This window comes from Meles meles, chromosome 10 (genome assembly GCF_922984935.1).
Source record: "Meles meles chromosome 10, mMelMel3.1 paternal haplotype, whole genome shotgun sequence".
In the NCBI taxonomy this organism is placed as follows: Eukaryota; Metazoa; Chordata; class Mammalia; order Carnivora; family Mustelidae; genus Meles; species Meles meles.
The window spans coordinates 38,018,685-38,039,396 of NC_060075.1; the positions used below are offsets into that span (position 1 = coordinate 38,018,685).

The 20,712-nt window shown below is 39.4% G+C and overlaps 1 protein-coding gene across 4 annotated transcripts in view; it reads left to right on the plus strand.

The window, feature by feature from the left end:
• The window catches only part of DOCK4 (dedicator of cytokinesis 4), a 432,562-nt gene that overhangs the window by 214,618 nt on the left and 197,232 nt on the right, over nucleotides 1–20,712 (plus strand). For all 4 annotated transcript variants that reach the window (XM_046020394.1, XM_046020397.1, XM_046020396.1 and 1 more), the window contains exon 8: nucleotides 3,432–3,583. In XM_046020394.1, the coding sequence (XP_045876350.1) occupies nucleotides 3,432–3,583 (152 nt within the window). The remainder of the gene's footprint in view (nucleotides 1–3,431; nucleotides 3,584–20,712) is intronic.

Here is a 20,712-nt window from a genome sequence, read left to right on the forward strand (position 1 = left end):
GCTGAAAAACCATGGTATAGGTAATCTACCCAGTAATTGATACATTATATGAGGATTAAATATTTGCATCCCTTCAATAAATCTTTGGAATGAATCTCTTTCTTTTCCAAATCAAAGGTTTAGTTAAACAATAAGCACATTTAGAGTGGCTGGTAGGTGCCTTTGTAAGCATAATTCATTTCACAGATGGATTTTTGTCCGTTATAACCACCAAATTATAGCCCTTGAAGTGTGAACATGCCTTTTTAATTTTGTTTTTGTAATAATATTTTCACAGAGATATTTTTAGAAGTTCCCTATAGTAGTGAGTTACCGGGAGATAAACAAGTCATCATAACCTACTTATGTCCACATCTTTTGCAGACCTGGAAGAATGGTGGGCGGGTGAAGGGGAAATTTTGGAGCCATTTGTGACGACTTACATCACATGTGCATAATCAGGCTTAGGACAGGCACGCATGCAAAGATCCAAGGTTCGAAGGCAGTAATTTCATGGAAGATGCAGCAATGCATTTTTCAGTCAGCATTGATTTGCATGTCTTTGCATATGATCTCAATCAATAGTTCTCAACCCTCATTGCACTTTAGAATCACCTGGGGAGCTTTTAAAACTATCACTGTCTGGACCCCTATCCCCTGGAAATTCTAATTTAATTGTTCTGGGATAGGTCCTGAGCATAAGTATTTTTTAAAAGCTCTCCTGGTGATTTTAAAGTGCAACCAAGGTTGAGAACCACTGATCTAGATATATTGAATTCCTTGCATGACTAAAGGAGCTAATTTTTTTTTCTTTTTTGCTCCATTTTTAATTGCTAGCTAGGAGCTTTGCACTGTTTGAAATAAAGATCAAAGGTTTCTAAAGACCTCCTTGAGGTCCTTTATTTAAATAAGGTTTTTATACCTGTTTCTACCACTCTAGTCCATAATTGTCATTCATTTCTTCATAGTGCTTTGTGCTGTTACCCTCAACTTTTAAGTATATCAGTAAATAAGTTAGCATTTTCAGAAAATAAAAAGCTTCTTCGTGAGTTAGAGATGTAGTTGTATGAACGTATGATGCTTCTTTTGCTTTGGTAAAAAAAAAAAAAAAAAACTTTAAAAAGCACAAAATAGGGGGCCTGGGTGGCTCAGTGGATTAAGCCGCTGCCTTCGGCTCAGGTCATGATTTCAGGGTCCTGGGATCGAGCCCCACATCGGGCTCTCTGCTCCACATGGAGCCTGCTTCCTCCTCTCTCTCTGCCTGCCTCTCTGCCTACTTGTGATCACTCTCTGTCAAATAAATAAAATCTTAAAAAAAAAAAAAAGTACAAAATAGAGCAACCTTCTCAGAAAACAAGGCAGAACTATGCTTTTTATTTTTCCCCTATGGTTAGAATATTTCTCTGCAGGAAGGTTTTTCTAGCAATCATCACTAACACATAACCCAATGCTGAGATGCACTTTACAAGAAAGTGACTCTTCACTTTAGCAGAAAGATGTCCATCGTACCTGTTGAGTATACAGTGATTACAGATGCATTTGCTTAATTGTGTTTTTAACTGTTTACCTTTTGAGTACTTCAAATAAAAGATAAAAGCATGAAAAACTTCTCGTAATCTCTCTCTGTTGCATTTACAATTGTAAATTTAGATGGTGTTTTTCCTTTCAAATCTTGGTCAGTCAGGAATTGTTGAACTAAGAAACATTAAAAAAAAAAATGGTTCATGTAGAAACAGGGTTATGTGCCTTACCCCTAGGAAAAGATACTACTCCATTACTGTGGAATTAATTCCTGAGCTTTTTTTTTTTTTTTTTTTTAACTGTAAAGTGAGCCAGAAGAGGTGGCCATTAGTAATCTGTGTTATCTGTGTTAGGAAAGCAAAATTCCTCCTCATTCTTCGCACCTGTTCTGCGAATACACAGTCCTTTGTGTATGTTTTCCCTGTGCTCTTACCCGGAATCACTTCTCTTGAAGGTGGTCCAAGAACTAGCTGGACCGTGGACCGTTTGTAACTGGTCCAAGTACAAAAATGGTGAGCAAAAGTTTAGAAACCATCACAACATTCTAACATTACCATGACATTTTTTATTCTATGTTATGGTCAATAATCTGCCTATAATAGGTTAGGGGGAAGAACAACTGGTTTTTTTCCAGCACCTTGCTGGAGAACCACTGTCCTACATTATTCCTTGCTCCTGCTTCCTCTTTGGGTTTTGGCCAAAGTGTCACTTTCTCAGGACACCTGCTCTGACTGCCCAGACACAGGTCAGATCGCATCCTTCCAGATCCTAATGGTAAGCTGGTTCTTCCTCTCCATTTGTCACAGTTGTGGTTTCCCGTCTGTATGCAAGATGATTGTGTTGATGTCTATTCCCCCTGGTAGATAAGATCCATGAAGATGGAGGCTATTTCTGTTTTTCTCATCAGTGCTTTCCCACTGCTTGGCACATAGGAGACAGTTAACAAGTGTGTGTTGCCTGACTGGTCTCCTCCATGTTCTGTTCACCCCACAATTTTCAGTGATTCCTTTCCTTCTTCACTTGCGTTAATGCCCACTTCTGATCCTACCTCCCAAGTGTGGCCTCTGCTAGGTAGGAATGAGATGTGGACATGGGTGCTGCTCCTCCCCTTGGCCAGCTCACCGGCTTCCCCTGTCTGCCTCCCTGTAGCTCCACGGCAAGTTAGAAACATGTTCTTGCTCTCGTGACTGAATATCACTTACCACAGCATATCTCAGAAAACTACCATAATTTTGCAATTTTGTATACTTTAAAAGGACTTTTAATTATGAAAAATGTGAAATTATGGCTTCATTGTTCAACTACTGTCAGTGAAACGACCAGATACAGTTTAGTCTGTTTTGTTTTGTTTTTCAAAAGATGAATAATAATTTCTCACCCTGGAAGTTGATAGGGGAACAGTAGAATCTTTCGAACTTCATGCTGCCTGAACCTACTCAGCAAGTTGGTATCATTTTAACATTAATGATTTAAAACCAAATTCTTGGAGTGCCTGGGTGGCTCAGTCCATTAAGCATCTGACTCTTGATTTCAACTCAGGTCATGATCTCAGGGTTGTGAAATGGAGCTCCATGTTGGGCTCTGTGCTGGGTGTGGAGCCTGCTTACAATTCTCTCTCTCTCTCCCCCTTTTCCCACCTCTCCCTCAATAGATAAAGAGACAGATAGACAGACAGATAGATAGATAGATTAGATGATAGAACAAACCAGATTCTTAAAGCAAGATTCCTTGATGGTCTGCAGACCTCATGGTTTCTTATTTTAGAAGTTGGAAGAAAATTTGGAGTGTATCATCCAACCAGATGCCAAATCCACAGGGGGGAAAAAAGGACCACCAGACATCATAATCATACGACAGCTAACTAGTTTGTTGGATCACATTGTTTTCTTCAGTCCATGCTGATCATGTTTTTGTTGGGGCGTGTTATTCAGATGGAGCACCGACATCGGAAGAAAGACACCCCAGTGCAGGCCAGCAATCACCACCTCTTTGTGCAGATGAAGAGCCTCATGTGTTCTAACCTGGGGGAGGAGCTCGAGGTGATCTTCTCACTCTTCGACAGTAAAGAGAATCGACCAATCAGGTAACTGCATATGGAAATATATCTAGGATTTCTTCATGTTACAATGGTGAGCATTTGTAATTGGCAAGCTTTGGAATATAGGACCTTGTATACTTGCCCTCTGTGAGCCGCAGTTTTCTCATTTGTAGAACTCTGTGTATTTCTACCTGCCTACCCTCTGGAGGTTCCCATGAAGGTTAAATGGGGTGATGCATACAGAAGTTCTTTGAAAAACTCAAAAGGGGTATAGAACCATGATAATTATTACTAAATGAAAGTATATCATTAATATCAGGTCTGTTATTCGAGTTACTTTGTATTGATAATGCAAGGAAGACTATTTCTAAAGTGCAAAGCAAACCAATAAAGTGCAAAGTTGGTTTGCTTATCAAGGTCAACACATTATATTTTTCAAATTTGCGGTAAACAATTGCATTATTCTTGTCTTCCCTGTGTTAGATAATATCAGGGGGGGGGTAAGTACTTGGAAACTGTCCCATTAGAGTTTCAGAGCTGTAAAATGGTAAGCTGTTTCAAATATACTCTTTTTTTTTTTTTCTCCTTAGTTCTCGAAGTCTTCTCTTAGGGCAAGTTTTTAATATTTAGGAAAAACCTGTAGTGGATGTTTTGGTTGTTATTCAAGAGCCTCCACCCTTGTTGAGATTTTTTTTATGTTTCAAATTTTTTGGTATTTGCTTTAAAGTTGAACACAATGCATGCCACCTTTTACATTAAAAAAATTAAATTTAGAATTAAAATTATATCACACAAATCACACATGACCCAACTTTACCATTTTAAAACATGATGTTTATTAAAATGCTGACAATTTTAAGCAACTCTGAGCCACATACGTTGTTTAATAAATACAAAATAATTCTGGAGTATTTCTCTCCTGGTTAAAAATATATATATATTTTTAGGTAACAAGGACAGAATTGATAAGATCTGTAATTAACGATGATAATAGTTTCAAAATCTACTTTATATGCTTTTTGAAGGAAATGAATCGGTAAGTTAGAAACACAAACCAGTAGTGCTAAAAAGGGAAGAAAATAAAGGCTTGAAAAACAGATCCAAATTGCAGCTTAGCACTTGCTTTAGAAATGTGAAAGATTATTTAGAGATAATACTTGCTAACATATTGAAGAGTGTCTTAGAGAGCTTGGTTTCCAGATAGTTTAACAAAAATTCCCCATAACATTGTCTATATAGCATGTTGTCTCTAAAATATTTAACAAACTATAGGAAAAGTAAAAGGGAGGCATGAGGTCACTCTTCTTCTCATTCCTGTTAAGCTAAGGTTTTGAAGACTATGTAAATTCCCCTTTGCCACTAATGTTCACATTGCATCACCACAGGAATGTGTTAATTTAGAATTTAAATTAGCTGCTCTCTTAGTTTTGTTGTAAACATTTTGAAATCTCCTAAAATATCCTTTTAGGTTTTAAGCAACAGAGTTCCCCTTCTTTTATTCCTATGTGCTTGATGAAAGTAGGAAAATAACCTGGGTGCAGGATTCCCAAAATATGTTTTTGTGGTCTCCAAGTTCAGACCAGGAGTTGGACCTTTTTTCTGCTTTGTGACGTGGCTGGGCTCCCATATGTGCCTGCCTCTCCCTTCACCTTCCCCCTTTTCTTCCTCTTCCCCTCTCCCTGGCCTCTGTCACACACACTTCTCTGATAATCCACCTGAGAAGTCATGACCCTAGAAGACATCAAGCCTAAGTCCTTCTTTACTGTTTCTACATCGTAATCATCATAAAGATGATGAGCAAAAGAATAAGTAAGAATAAATAGATATGCTTACGAGGTGATGGAACAGTTTCAGATTTATTTTCTTCCTTTCTGAGACCTTGGGCAGCACAGCGATTGATTATTCTTTTAGGGAATTTTCAGAACCTGCTGTGAGTAGCTTTGGTTCCATTGATGGCACAGGGCAAGTCACCATTACCCTTTGAAGAGGCCTTAGGATGCGCAGATCTGGAGACCGGACTTTGCTGTTGAGTGCAGCTGCCCTGACCCCTTCACTTGCCTCTGTCTTTTCATTCATCTTGGAACTGGTGACAAATCTGGCTTCTCTCATGGCTCCCAGCCTAGCTTCTAAGTGTAAAGTGTTTTGCATCTTTTCAGAAAAAGGTATTACAAAGGTAATATATGATTTTGAGACCTTGTGTTTCTTCTTAGGCCCAACAGTGTGGGATGTATGAGTATTTTAAAACCAACTTGCATTTCTTTTTTAAACTTTTTTTTTTCCTTAGAAAATTTCAGATGTGAAAAGGTAGAATAGTATCATAAAGCCTCAGGTACCTGCCTCCAGCTTCAACAGTGATCAGCTCAGACCTGGTCTTATTTAAACCACACCCCTTTCCGGTCCTCCTCATTGCCTCCAGGTTATATGGAGGCAAATACCGGATATCCTATTTTCAAATGTGGGTATATCCCTAAAAAGAGGAATTGCAAAGAAATTACTACCTAAGAAATTAATATTCCCTAATTTTTAAAAAAATATTTTGTTTATTTATTTGACAGAAAGACGTCGAGAGAGGGAACATAAGCAGGGGTAGTGAGAGAGGGAGAAATAGGCTTCCCACGAAGCAGGGAGCTGGACATGCAGCTCGATCCCAGAGTCCTGGGATCATGACCTAAGCGGAAGGCAGACACTTAACGACTGAGCCACCCAGGCTCCCCTTAATATTCCCTCATGATCAAGTATCCATCTCCAGCCAGCCTTTAGTTTTCCCATATTGACTCATACAATTTTACAAATTCTTTATCTGGAATTAGCACTTATCTGGAACCCTTATCTGGAATTCCAAATTCCTTACTGGAATCCTCACAAATTCCTTATCTGGCATTCCAAATAAGGAATTTGTAATTTATAAGATCCAAATCAAGCCCATATATTACAGCTGGTTGACAAGTTTCGCAAGTCACTTTTTAGCTACAGTTTCCCTCCCTCTCTCCCTCTTAAATTGTCTTGCAATGATTTTGTTGGGGAAACTGATAATTTGATTTTTTTTTTCTTTTTCCGAGTTCCATGTCCAGTCCAAACAATGTAAAACTGTAGACAAAAGGTGGTATATTTAAGTGAATGCTTTTGTTGTTAAAGATCATGACTGCTATAATATACAATAAATAAGACACATCTTGAGTATAACATTTATGGTATTGATCCTGACCATTAATCACAGGAAGTTACCTTGTCCAGGTGTAGGTGTAAGAGCCAACGTGGGCTAAGCCGGTGGAGGTGTGCTGAGGAGCAGTAGATGTTTGTTCCTCCCACAAGGCAGACAACTGGTTGGGACTTTTATTTATTTTTTTTAACCTTTCCTCCTCTAAGAAGCAAACAGCCAGCATTTACTGAGCACTAACCATTTTCCAGACTTCTTTCTAAATGCTCTAAAAATATCGTCAGTACTGATACTGTAAGCGAGGAAACCAAGGCACAGAAAGTTTGCATAGTCAACCAGGGTTAGAACTTTAGAGACTGATAGCCTTTTTTTTTTTTTTTTTAAATATTATTTATTTATTTGACAGAGAGATCACAAGAGTCAGAGTTAGAACTTCAGAGACTGATAATCTTTTTTTTTAAAGATTTTATTTATTTATTTGACAGAGAGAGAGAGATCACAAGTGGGCACACAGAGAAAGGGAGGAAGCAGGCTCCCCACTGAGCAGAGAGCCTGATTCGAGGCTTGATCCTAGGACCCTGAGATCATGACCTGAGTCGAAGGCAGAGGCTTAACCCACTGAGCCACCCATGCGCCTCAGAGACTGATAGTCTTAATAATAAGTTGTTATAAATTATTGATAATGATAATACTAAACGTAGGGCCTCAAAAATGCTCTGTGCTACAGAAATTGGTTTTCTGAATTGAGTACTTCTCACATACTTTAAGAAAAGCAAAGTAGCATTGACTCTTACTGTGTGCCAGTGATAAGTAGGTTAGTAGTACTTGGAGACGGCAAATGCAAAAGGAGACAACATATGAAAATCATCCCCTTCTGGTTCAACTCAGTGGAACAGTGACCCACTTGTATCTCCACAATACCAGGAAAGGTACGTTTTCCACTGAAAAACTTAAATTGTCACTAAAGTTGGGTCATACTTAGAAAGCCCATTAATTTTATCTCAAAAAAATTTCTCTCATGCAAGACAACCCTTGCTGTAAGTAATCACAGACTTAGTCAACCTCTGACGCCATCTTGCTCCCATACACCGACCATGTTCTTTCTGTCCAGCTTGCTTGTGTAACAGCACCAACCCAGAGCTCCCTGCACATAAAGCCACATTGGACTCCACTCTCAGCAAATATAACATACTTTGATTTATTGGAGTTTTGTACAGTCCTGACATTTACATAATTAGTAAAAAATGAATTTGATAAATTAAGCTTTGTATGAGTAAAGTGGTTTTAGAGAACATCTGTCTGGTTGAAAGTTTGTAATTTCTCCACTCTACAAGTGTATAGCTGGGAAAGTCAGAGGATATTTCCCTAGATATCCTCTGTAATTTTGTTTTATTTTCTTTTCTATTCTGTTTATTTAACAAAGCACCTACATAATGCTTATGATGTGCCAGGCACTGTTTTAAGCTCTTTTAAAAATATTTACTTACTTGTCTCTTGTCACAACCCTTATGAGGTAGGTACTGATACTATCCCCATTTCTTATGGATGGGGAAACTCAGGCCCAGCACGATTAATAGGTGACACAGCTAGTGTGTGGCTGGTGTCTTAACTTGCAGCCTCATCAGCTGTCAGTACCCTGAGTCACTTTTCCATACCCAGTCTCCTCATCTTTAGGACTTACCATACCCTGTTTTCTTCCTCAACCAAGTTTTACTCACCAGTGTGTGGTAAGGGGTCTGTTGAGGGTTTGTTTTTTTTTTTAGAAACCAGAGTGGGAGAGAAAATGAGCTTGTTGACAGGAAGGATCCAGTAACAAAGGAGAGACTGCCCTCAGAGGAGAGGGGAAGTCTTTGGTGGGTCAGTGTCCCTTCGGAGACATCAGGAAATGGGCCGGAGACTGCAGGTGGAGAGATGAGCCAGAGCCAGAGAAAGGGACGAGTTTGTGGAATGGTGTTGGTGTGCATGAACTGAGGTATAGGATTGGGATTATCTGGAGTCTTTGTTCATATATGTGTGTGTGTATTCATATATATATATATATATATATTTACACACACACACATACTAGTTAACCTTATATGTTACACATGTCTCCTTTGGCTTGCATTTAAAATTGGTTTTTGAGCAATTTGGTGAAAGAAATACTCCCAGTGTTTCTGTTTTGCATAGGCTGTTCAGCTCTGCATGTGTGTACTCATTCGTACCTTCCCTGTGAGGACATGTGTCAGTTAATCTACAACAGACTGTAAATTATATGGGCCAATGAAAATGACATCGTTCACTGGCTGACTACTTCCCTTATAACTTTCATTACTTTGTTTACTGATGTATTCTAAGGCTTCATTAATTAAAGCTGTAAATTTGTTTCACGACTAATGTATTACTGTATTTCATTCTCATTAGAGAATTTGTTTAATAGGACCTAAGTGCCACAAATGGGTACTTAGCTTAGTACAGGGCTGCTCATGCATGCACACTGCTGGCATGGGCTTTTATTTGAGAAAATAGCAGCAGGGTAGTACTCCTGGAAATTCTTAGTCTGGTAATTAAATTCCAAAAGTCTTTTCATAGTAGTTAAATTCAGATAAAATTTATTTTCTGCTGGTACCTTAGTCACATTCTTTCCTGAAGTTAAGTATTTTTCCTGCCATCGTACGTGGTAGGAAATACATACAAACTCTTGATTTTCCTTGAAATGCCTCATTTCCATGTAAATTTTATGTTGCCCACTATCACCTTCTTTTTTTGATATATTATCCTAATTCTGTCATTTATGAGAAAGGCAAGTAGTGAATATTATTGGTGGGGCCCAGGGTTTTTTAATGTGAATTCGTACAGAACTATGAAATATGTCTGAATGTATCTCCATCCTCCAGACACATATCTTCCCATGTCTGGTACAGGCAGCACTACATAGTTTATAAGTGGCCCAGGTCTCGTGTCAGAGGGCCTGAGTTCAAATCCTGAGTTGTTTTTTCTTTTTAATTCAGTAGCTGAATCAGTCTGGTGTGTTAATTCATTTATAGCTATTAATTACCTGCTAAATGAAGATAATAATAGCACTTTCCTCTCAGGGGTTATTTGAGGATTAAATGAGATCATAGATACATTTCATAATGTCATGCTTGACACCTGGTCATTGGTCAGTAAATGGTAGCTATAAAGATTATGATTTTCAAATACCCAAATAGGAAATGTACTTTAACATAACCAGAAATGATAAATAGTATTTGTTCTTGAATTCTTATATTTTATGAGTACTTACTGTTGTTTTGTTAGGTACAAGTTATTACAGTTAGATGAGATTCAGAGAGACTTCCTAGTTAAGAGGTAGAATGGCATCAGGGGTATGATTTGCTTCAAAATAGTTCAACAACAAGAAGGGGGGAAAAAAGCAAATGGAAAACAAAGTTAGAATAAAGGGATAGGTGGAACTAGTGTGACATAATGTCATGACTGTGGATTCCCTGTGGTAGGTCTATAGGTTCTTGGTTGAACTTTCAGCAATTGAGTGTGTATAGTTTATGAGTTACCTGCTTCACATGTTTTATGCACGTAGGCAAAAAAGCAATGAAGAAGAAGATTGGTTTCTTAGTCTGGTCTAGTTGCTAGTTGTGTGGATGTCTTGGTTCCATTCTGCCTGTAATAATATTCCTGGGTTTATATAAACTGACAATAATATCCTTGATGATGGATTTGACAAAACTTGAAAAGAATGTTTTGCTAAGGTCTAGGACATTTAGTATTTTATAATATGTGCATTGTAACATTACCTTTAAAGCATAAACTTTGACTCATATATAAAGCAAAATAGCAGTTTTTAGAAGATGAATCAAGATTCTGTGAGAGGGGGCGCCTGGGTGGCTCAGTGGATTAAGCCGCTGCCTTTGGCTCGGGTCATGATCTCAGGGTCCTGGGATCGAGCCCCGTATTGGGCTCTCTGCTCCACAGGGAGCCTGCTTCCTCCTCTCCCTCTGCCTCTCTCTCTGCCTGCCTCTCTGCCTACTTGTGATCTCTCTCTCTGTCAAATAAATAAATAAAATCTTAAAAAAAAAAAAAGATTCTGTGAGAGGAAGTACTTATATGTTCAAGCAAAATCTTATGTCTTCACTAGGACCAGCTTCCCAGAAACTCTGTTAGTACAGGTTCGACCTCTCAAAAGTGAAGATATGCAGCAGTTCTGTGAATGGCATATTACCTCTAACCATTCACTTGTTCGTTCATCCACTCATTGCACAAGTTACATAGGAGTATCTGTTGGTGAAATCTTACTGGAGATTCAAAGGTGAATCTTGGAGCAAATGTCAGAGGGGATCCAGGATGCCAGGAAAGGCATCTACTTTGAGAGGAAGGGTGCTGCTTCTAACGTGGGAGGAAGGGAGGTGAGGGCAGTGAAATGGACAGAAAATGTTGAGATGGAAAGACTGGGTTTATGGCCTTGATCTTGTATAGGTAAGGTGGGGGAAAAAAGATCTGCTGTCATTGGAAAGCAAAAGAGAGAATTAATTGGGGGCTGAAAGTGATTTACAGGGACAGGGTGAGTGGACGCTGAACAGAAGTGTGATAGGAAGTGAGTTAGTGCAGAATAATAGAATTGCTGTGTGTGGTGAGGCCTCTCTGAAGAGAGACGTCTGAAAGGGGTAGTGAGTTCTGGCTCTCAAGTTCTACAGCTTTTGCCAGAGGTGCTCAGGAAGTAGGCGTCAGAAGCAGGGGTTGGGGTTTGGAGATTGAAACATCCCAGTTGGAAAAGAATGAGAAGATTGGGAATCTGGCATCTTGATGAGTGGAATCAAAGAAATGACAACCGTAGCTTCCGATGGGTCTCTTCAGAGGCAGATGCGATCTAATAATAGACTTTTCATTTTTTAAAGGAAATTAAAGAAGTGGCATTTTGTTTTGTTTCTGAAAAATTCAGGTACTGGGAAAGGTACTATAAGCTTTTTCAAGAGCTTATAGAGGGCAGCTGTCGGAGACAATGGCTACTCAGCCCAAACTAGGAAAAATATGTCTGAATTGTATGCATTGTAGTACATTGTATCTATGTACATAACCCAGCTAAAAGAGTGGAGAAGATTTTTTAATTCTCTGAGCACTATGCTAGAATTTCTCATTTCATACATCATTTGCAACTTATTAGAGTGTGATCACATAAGTTCAGCATTGATATTTTTATCATAAATGAAAAGCATTTATGGTTTGTGAATGCTGAAAGATAGCTGGCAGAGAGCTCTTCTTTGAGTGTTATGTTACAAAGCTGACTCAAAATTGTAACCTCTCCAAAGCACAAAAACAATGTAGAGAGAGAAGGTCTGGCCATACGTGCAGGGAGCACAACTCTGCTTGGGAACAAAAATAGATGAAGAAGGCGTTCAGAGCTCCTTCTTGGATTGTGGCAACACCAACTACTCTGTATGGCCTGGAGCATTTCCTGCTGTGTCTAGACGTGCTGGCTCACATCTCGCTGTGGGTGTCTGTCCATCCGTGCCCGCAGTGACCTTCCCTGGGACCTCCTGTTTAAAGGCACTACTGCTCGTCATTCTCCCTCTTCTTTTCTGTCTTCTAATTCTAGCAGGTGCATGAAAACTGGGGCCATTGTCACTTTGGAGTAAATCAGATTTTGTGGTTTGCTTCCCCTTTGGTCACACTTCTGTGTCACATATTAAAAAAAATAACAACAACAGGGGCACCTGGATGGCTCAGTGGGTTAAAGCCTCTGCCTTCTGCTCAGGTCATGATCCCAGGGTCCTGGGATTGAGCCCCGAGCCCCGCATCGGGTTCTCTGCTCCGCAGGGAGCCTGCTTCCTCCTCTCTCTCTGCCTGCCTCTCTGCTTACTTGTGATCTCTGTCTGTCAAATAAATAAATAAAATCTTTAAAAAAATTGTTTAAAAAACAACAACAACAACAAATAAGTGCTTTAGAGATGTGGTGATGTCTTTCATCAGAGACATTTTAAGAAATGGGCCAGGAGGAAGATCTAAATTAAAACAGAAGAAGCCAAGAAATAACTTCATTCATGCTAGGAACACTGGGGTAAAAGATTTTTAAGATAAAAGATTTTTAAGAGCCATACAATTCCATTTATTTTTCCAACTGCAAATTAATATCTGATTCTAACAATAAGTGGCTGGAAATTCAAGATGGCAGAAAACTGAACACTGAGTGTATTCAGAATTGGCTTTCTCTCTTTTAGCCCTCCCCACTTACTCAGGCTCCTTGCATCTTCTTTTTTTTTTTTTTTTAAGATTTTATTTATTTATTCGACAGAGAGAGCTCACAAGTAGGCAGAGAGACAAACGGGAGTGGGGGAGAAGCAGGCTCCCCACTGAGCAGAGAGCCTGATGTGGGCCTCGATCCCAGGACCCTGAGACTGTGACCTGAGCCAAAGCAGAGGCTTAACCCACTGAGCCACCCAGGCACCCCTCCTTGCCTCTTCTTGAGAGCTTGTTTGGAGGTTCTAGCAGGGGAGCGCAGCTACTCGTATACCCTTGACCGAAGAACGGTCCTCTCCTCTATCGGGGAAGGTCGTCCTCTTCGACCGAGCGCGCAGCTTCGGGAGGGACGCACATGGAGCGGTGAGGGAGGAAGGGGACACCCGCCTAGCCAGCCATATCAGCCGAATCAACCCTGGCGATCAATGGGGTGACAGATGTCGCAGCCAGATCGCCCTCACATCCCCTCCTTGCCTCTTCTTACTTAGACTGTGCAATCTTGTAGAATGTGACCAGAAGGCCCTTTTACCCCTTTTCCTGTGTTTTAAAAAATGATCAGCTTGGTGGTCTTTTCACCAAGAAGCTGTCATCTCTGTCTTTCTTGCTCTGTGCTATGTTTGCTGCTTATATGGAATTCAGATTTCATTTTCCTAAGTTCCCCACTGAAGAAGTTATGGTCACACTGAGCAACCCATCTTGCAAGGACTTCTTTGGTGCCATTTCTGCTGTAAGATGGTTGAACACTGACAAAGGAATTGTGAATGATAAGGGCCTCATTGGCTCCTTTTCTGAACATAAGACTTTACCCCCTCATCATTTTCTTGTCCCCACTGGGTGGGTGTTGATGTGGTTAAAGGAAGCTTACAAGTCTTCTGTTGTTGAGACAACACATTGTAAGATCATGCCATTATTGTCTCATCCTTCTACTCCAGTGGGCATGTGCCTATCAGTGAGAGGGAGAACTCAAGCTGTTGAGGGCTTCTGGAGTGTTGATGGCGTTGTTTCGTGTTACTCTTTGTGAATCAGAAGCACACTCTCAGACCTGTCCCTATGGGAGCATCATTTGCAAAATCTGTCATGCTAAAAAAATGTGAATAAAAATTGGCAGACACATATACAGTGCCTTTTCCTCAGTATTTCTCTTTAGAGATTTTTGACTGAAAGTTAAGCAGAGGCTGTGTCTTCTTTTTATGTCCACTGAGCATGATTTCACACTGTTGCTGTTGAATCATTGATGATCGTTCATTGAGCAAACAATTACTGCTGTCCTTCTCAGAGCCAGGCACTGATCTGGGCAAGTAGGGACATATCAGTGAATAACCCAGGAAAAAAAAAAATATCCTGTACTTCCAGAATGTGGATTCTAATGCTACTGAAAATACTCTTAAACTTTAAGTCAAGAAGTATTTTTGAAAGATAGTTTCTATACCATCTCATAGTACTTTAACCAATATGGTGTTTCCATTTCACAAAAATATTTGCAGTGTCTAAAGCAATGCTTCCTAACCTTTTTAGTCCCTTTGGCTCCTTCTCCAACTTAGGAAAACTATAAACCTCTATGGAAAATAATGTACCTGTTATCATTCACATTAATATTTGTATATCGGTTTAGATATTTTGTAGCTGCCTTGTTAGAAAAAAAAATCATTTGACCTTTAAAAGCCCAAGTGCATTTGTCATCTAGCTCATGAATACTATTTAATAATGATTTAGATAGTTTTAAGTTTTTAAACTTGTAACGAGTGCAATGAACCTGTTGGTAAGTTGTTGAAACGAAATTGGATTTTTTGCTTATTTTCTTTAAAAAACCCATCTTTTTAAGATAATAAATGCATGAAAGATGTGTTGTACTTAGTGGTTTTGTAGGGCTTGACTTACTTCCAGTTTTATTATTTATTCTGCTTCCATTTACAATTTCCTTGCAAGGAACTGCATGCTTCAATCCAGAGTATATTTAAGCTCAGGGTTGCTCTATTTTCAAGATTTCTTATTACAGATGCTTTCCCTAACAAAAAGACATTGTTAGAAAGGTCAGAATAATTACCATGCATCGACCGGAGTGTTTCCTCCCTCGTGGTGTGTGAACTATACAATATTTATAATGATCAAATTATGTAAATTCACAGAAGAATAAACATAAGATATTCTGCCTATATAGGCCTTCTTATTTCATGGTTCCTGTTTCTGTTGATGAGATCCTATCATTGCCTACTTTTTGTTACTTCTCTGAGAAACTAGTTTTCTATTGAAATTCTTAATGAGTTCTCTAGAGATAGTGCAAACAAGTAGTTCCCTGAGCTGCTCAAATGGTATAGCTATTTCTAAGGATTTACTTGACTTCAGTGTTAGGATTTCTGGAGTCTCAAGTCTTTTGAACTTATAGTCATTACTATTTTTCTCAAATCAGTCAATGCAGTCATTTTTTAAAATTCATCAGTCAGTGATGGATAGCACAGGCAAGATGAAATGGCAGATAATATGTATATCACTTATTTATAATTAAAAAAATCATGGAATTTCTTTTTTCGTTGAGTTATCCTGTTCTAGAAAGAGTTTCGATTCAGATAGCTTTATTCTCTGAAAGAAAAAATAGCACGAAATGCTTTTCAGTCATCTTAAGTCGTAAGAATCAGCGTGATGTTCAAAATTTGCAATAGAGTTGACTATTAGTTTAAAAAATAATCTCCCCTTGTATCATTCAGCTGAAGAATCCTTTGCTGTTCTAACAAAGCCATCACATCAGTTGGTTGCTTAGTCTCTCACCGTCAAATATTTTTTAGGGTGAATCTGGGCGTGGACATTACTATTAAAAACAGAAAACTCAAGACTCTGTCTTCTCTCTAGGTGAACTCCAGAAACCTTGGTAGCGACAATCACTCTCTTTCCATTTCCCTGTAATCAGAAAAAAGCTCATGACCCTAATGTTGCTTCAGTTTTAAAATTAGAAAGCCCATTAATAGCTTTATTTAGGAAGTCTTGCTCGAAGAGTTGCTTTCATTTATTGCCAAGGAGAAACTGTCCCTTGTCTGGTTATGTGGTTGGGAGAACAGCGAAAAGTCTTTGGCCTAAAGGTACCAGCGTGCATTGCCTGTTTTCTGGCATATATGACTCTTGTAAAAGACAGCCAGCAGTTCTAACTCATTAGGGCCTGGGCATTTAGATCAAAACAGTGGTCCTTAAACATAACTGGACTTTTAAACATGCAGGGAGCTTTTAGAATCATCCTGACCTAGTAAGTCATGATGTCCAGGGGAGGGCCTGGGTTTTATACAGCTCCCAAGAGCATGTTGTGTGTACCTGTGTTAGGAGCCCCCGGAGGAGAAGGCGGGCAAGTGTCTCTGTTTCCCACTGAGCATTCCTTTCATTTTTCCTCTGTGCCACGGTGAGCACTGAAGCCCTTGGTCCAGTGGCCAACCCAGCCTCTACCCACCTCCCCAGAGTCTTTCCTGAACAATGGTAGCACCAGCTCATGAGGGGCATTAGTCCACATTTAGAAAGTAGCTTGAGCCTTCCTGTTTTCAGTTGTCCTTTGCCACTTGTTCTAGGAAAGAACATGGTAACAGTCCCCCTCAGACTGTTGGCAGCATCTTACACTGTTCATCAGTCAGAAAGCATGTGACAAAATGCAGAAGCAGTGAAATAGAAGCATGAAATCACCTTATGTTTGCATTCTCTTGCCTTGTGGCTCGAGGCTCTGGGGTGAGCACAGCTGAGACACCCACTCACGCTTCTCACTCTCCCTTTGTCCTCTCACTCCCACTGTTTCCGCCTTGACTCCTGGCGCACCTCCCTTTGCTTCTGCTCATCATAGAGTAGATATTGTTACCCTTACACATGGCAAAGTTAACTGTAAAACAAGTGACTTTGCATTTTCAAAGGCACTACATGGGCAGTTGTTGGTCAGATGGTTTCTTAAAGTGTGAGTGTAAAAGAAGCAGACAGTTCAGGGTTTTTCTGATTAGTTTACCAGAACATGAGCATCTAAATGTTTCCTCTTGGGGATCCCACATTTATTTCAGTGATTTAACTGTTCGAGTGATTTTAGAAAAATTGTTTATAATTTTCTGTAGATTGGTCAGTCTAGGCTACTAATCTTTCACATCACATTTTTCAACCCAAGATATTCCCCACTCATATGGTTTTGGACGAAGTACAGTTTGTGTAATTTTCACATTCCTGAGCTCACCAGGCAGTTTTGCTTCTTACGAGTTGGGAACTATAGAGAGGTAAACATGAATCATACCGAGAAACAGAAAAATCTCCTTGGCGTTGGCCAGTCCTAACTTCAGGTGCATTGCTCTTTGAAGCCAATTGCTTATCCTAGGAACACCCTGTGGGAGAGGCACTTGATAGGATGACTCAGAAGTGTGGGAGCACTCTCCCACACCTGGCCCGCAGGCCTCCAAGACCCTAGGCAAGGCCTTTCCTACAGAAGGGCGACTGCTTCTCTGTGGCTGTGTTAGGCAGAGGGACAGGAAGAAGGAGCATGCTGTGCTGAGAATGGGAACAGAAGCCATCAGAGGGCTCCACATCCCGACTGCCCACCCCACATGATCTGACCACGGGTACGAACTTTTCTATCCAGCTCTGCATGGGAATGCACTCTTCATTATCAGAGATCTTTTTAAGGACGTGGAAATGCGGTGGCATAACTTGAGCAGGCGCACAGATGTAAACTCTCTAAATATAGGTAACATTTGTGGCTGGCTTGATTCATTCATTCATTTGGTCAGTCAGTCATTTATTTTCAGTTTCCTGCATTTTTGTTATTATTTTTTATTTTATTGAAAATATTCACAATACAAAGCCTCCATTCACATGACATGGTTAGTCTTGCTCTGTTTTGTTCACAGTAATCTGTTCTTTTACATACTGCTTAGTATTGTGGTTAAGACCTGAGATTCTGGATTCAGGCCCTGAATAATTGATTTCCTGGCTGCACCCTTGCTGATCATGCAAGTTTGGCCAATTTACCTAATACCTCCCAGCCCCACATTCCACATAAGCAAAGTAGGGATGGAGGCGGTTGTGAGAAGTAAGTGAGAAAATCCATGTGAAGTGTAAGTCCTGGTGCCCAGCACAGGGTAGTATTTACTTGTACTATTTTTCTCTTGGGCCCAGGATGGGGATGCTTGTTTACACTCCTATTTCATTATCTTGGTTTCCTTAAATCCTTGTTAGAAGAGGGCAAGTCATAGATAATAAATAATTACAGTTTTTTTAATGCTTTATTTCCAAAGAAAGAATCTGTCTTTGTTGATTTATAATATAAAATGATTTATAATGACTTACACATGGAATTCAGGTGGGCACTAAATTTCTCTGGGAAATTCCCTCTGGGAGAACATGGCAGTATATGGAAAAGTCAAATGAGGATTTTTTTTTTCTTTGCTGGTAATATCAGCTCACATTTCTCAGTGTTTCTGGAGTGGTTTCTATTTACTTATTCCTTAGTGATGAAGGACGCAGTATTCTCATTTGGAAATATATGATGTCACTGTAGATTTTTCCATCACTGTATGTTTAATATAACAAAGATATAAAATGTGCACAGGGACAAGGCTAGAAGCATGATCTAAAATCTGGGGGTGCCATGAAGTTAATTAGGTGACTCTCACATCTGGTGGGGAGGCTCCCCTTGATTGAAATGTCTCTTTGGAGAATTTCATGCATTTCTCACCATAAAGTAAAGGGCATTATGGGGGAGAGAGGGAAATTTAGAAATGCAAATAAAGCTCACCACTTATTGGGATTGTGTTGTATTTTTTCCTAAAAGGTTATATTTGTTCAGTCTTTAATTAACCACTGAGGAAGTACCAGGTCATTGGCTAACAACTGGGGATGTAAAGGTTAATGATGATCACCCCATACTCTCGTTCCTGACAGTGTGTTAGCAAGAACACACACACCTGTTATGATTAGGAAAAAAATGTAAACGATGTAATTGAGGTATTCACATCTTACCACGTCAAAAAGGATACTTTTTAAGCTCACAAGAACCAACTGTGTTTTCTAATTGGAGAAGCCACCCTTTTCCTTAAAGTAGAGTCTCAAAAATGCCTTTGTGCATGGCCACAAAAGTTTGTGAGAGAATTGTAGAAGATGTACCAGAGTTCAATGTCAGTGATTTGTTCAGTTTTTCTCCCGCAGCCTTCAAGACATACGTTTTGGTATTGTCCAAACTTGGGGTGGGGATGGGGTGGCGGGATATTTATTTGTAATTCAAAGACTCTGAAATATTTTTCTATAGGTCATCTTCTTAGCTCTGAAACCATTTGCTGGTTAAATAGATCCTGCATCACCAAAGCTAAAGAGAACGTGATTTGAGTTTGTGTAATAACTTGTCACTAAGTGAATACAAATTTTTTTTAATTGGCCACATTTAAAAGATTTTATTTATTTATTTGACACAGAGAGAGAGAGATGACAAGTAGGCAGAGAGGCAGGCAGAGGGAAAGGGGGAAGCAGGCTCCCTGCTGAGCAGAGAGCCCGATGCCAGGGCTCGAGCCCAGGACCCCAAGACCATGACCTGAGCCGAAGGCAGAGGCTTAATCCACTGAGTCACCCAAGGCACCCCAATAAAAGTCTGTTTTATTTTTTTAAGTTGCACATGAATTATTTTTCCGTAATACCCTTTGTCAGTCTATTTTTATCTCCCCTTAAGGCATGCTTAAGCGAGGGGATATGTCATTGGCTTAGTACATATTGATATTCTTTCTGAAACAGGATATGATATAGTATAATACTTGCATAATCAGGATTCTGTCTAGACTGGTGAAATTAAAATAGTGACAGAGCAAAAGGAATCTCTTTCTGAAATAGAATACGTTAGGAAACATGGCTTTACCAGAATATTGATGAAGCTTGCAAATATGGAGTGGTATTTTATATCAGTATTAAAGTTAAGGTTTTCATATCTAGAATGCCTTGTTGACTTTTGTATATTCATCTTATTAGTATCCATTATTTTAGACTGGCCTATCAGAAGATAAAGGGCAATTTGTTGTAAACATTCCAGTAGGGATAAAGAGGAGCCTCAAACATAAGTGCATCTCAATAATATATAAAAATATAAAGTAGCAGATGCTGTCTGTGATACAGAAGAGGGGGAAATGGTCACATTGCCTTTGTTTGGGGCTAAAGTATAATCCATAAACATTCTTTGATGACTAAGAAGCAAAACCAAATTCCAGACTTAAATCTTGGGAGAGTCGATTAACTAAAGCCAAATTCTTAAATCATTTTGGAGCTCTGCATTTGTTTAATAAAATAATTCTATTTCCAATTTATTTTTCTAGGTATGTTTCCTTGAACAAACTACCAAGGAACTATTTTAAGCTAGGGACTGCTTTGAAACCTGCTAAAACATGTTTCTGCTTCTTTCATTCCCATGAGGCCAAGAAGGGTGTGGGGAGAGTGACCCTGTACTCTTAGGACCAGGCTTGACAGAATCAGTGGGTGTCCCAAAAAGATGGATGGCTTCTCTCTTATCTCAGTATTCTGGAAATATTTGCTCTTTATTTCTATAAAGCAGAGAAAAGACTTATCTTATAGCATTCATATGAAGTGCAAAGGTTTTGAATTAACACATGGGGTAGAATCACTTCTCAGCCGTGCACCAGATATGTGATCTTGGACAATATAATTTACTATTTCTCAGTTTCCCTGTCTATAAAATGGGTGTAACAGTAGTTCCGTCTTTGTAAGAGCATAATGAGGATTAAATGAATCAATTCCTGTTAAGTCCTTTGCAGAGACGCCATCAAATGGTGAATTCTTAAAAATAGTATTACCTAGTATGATTATT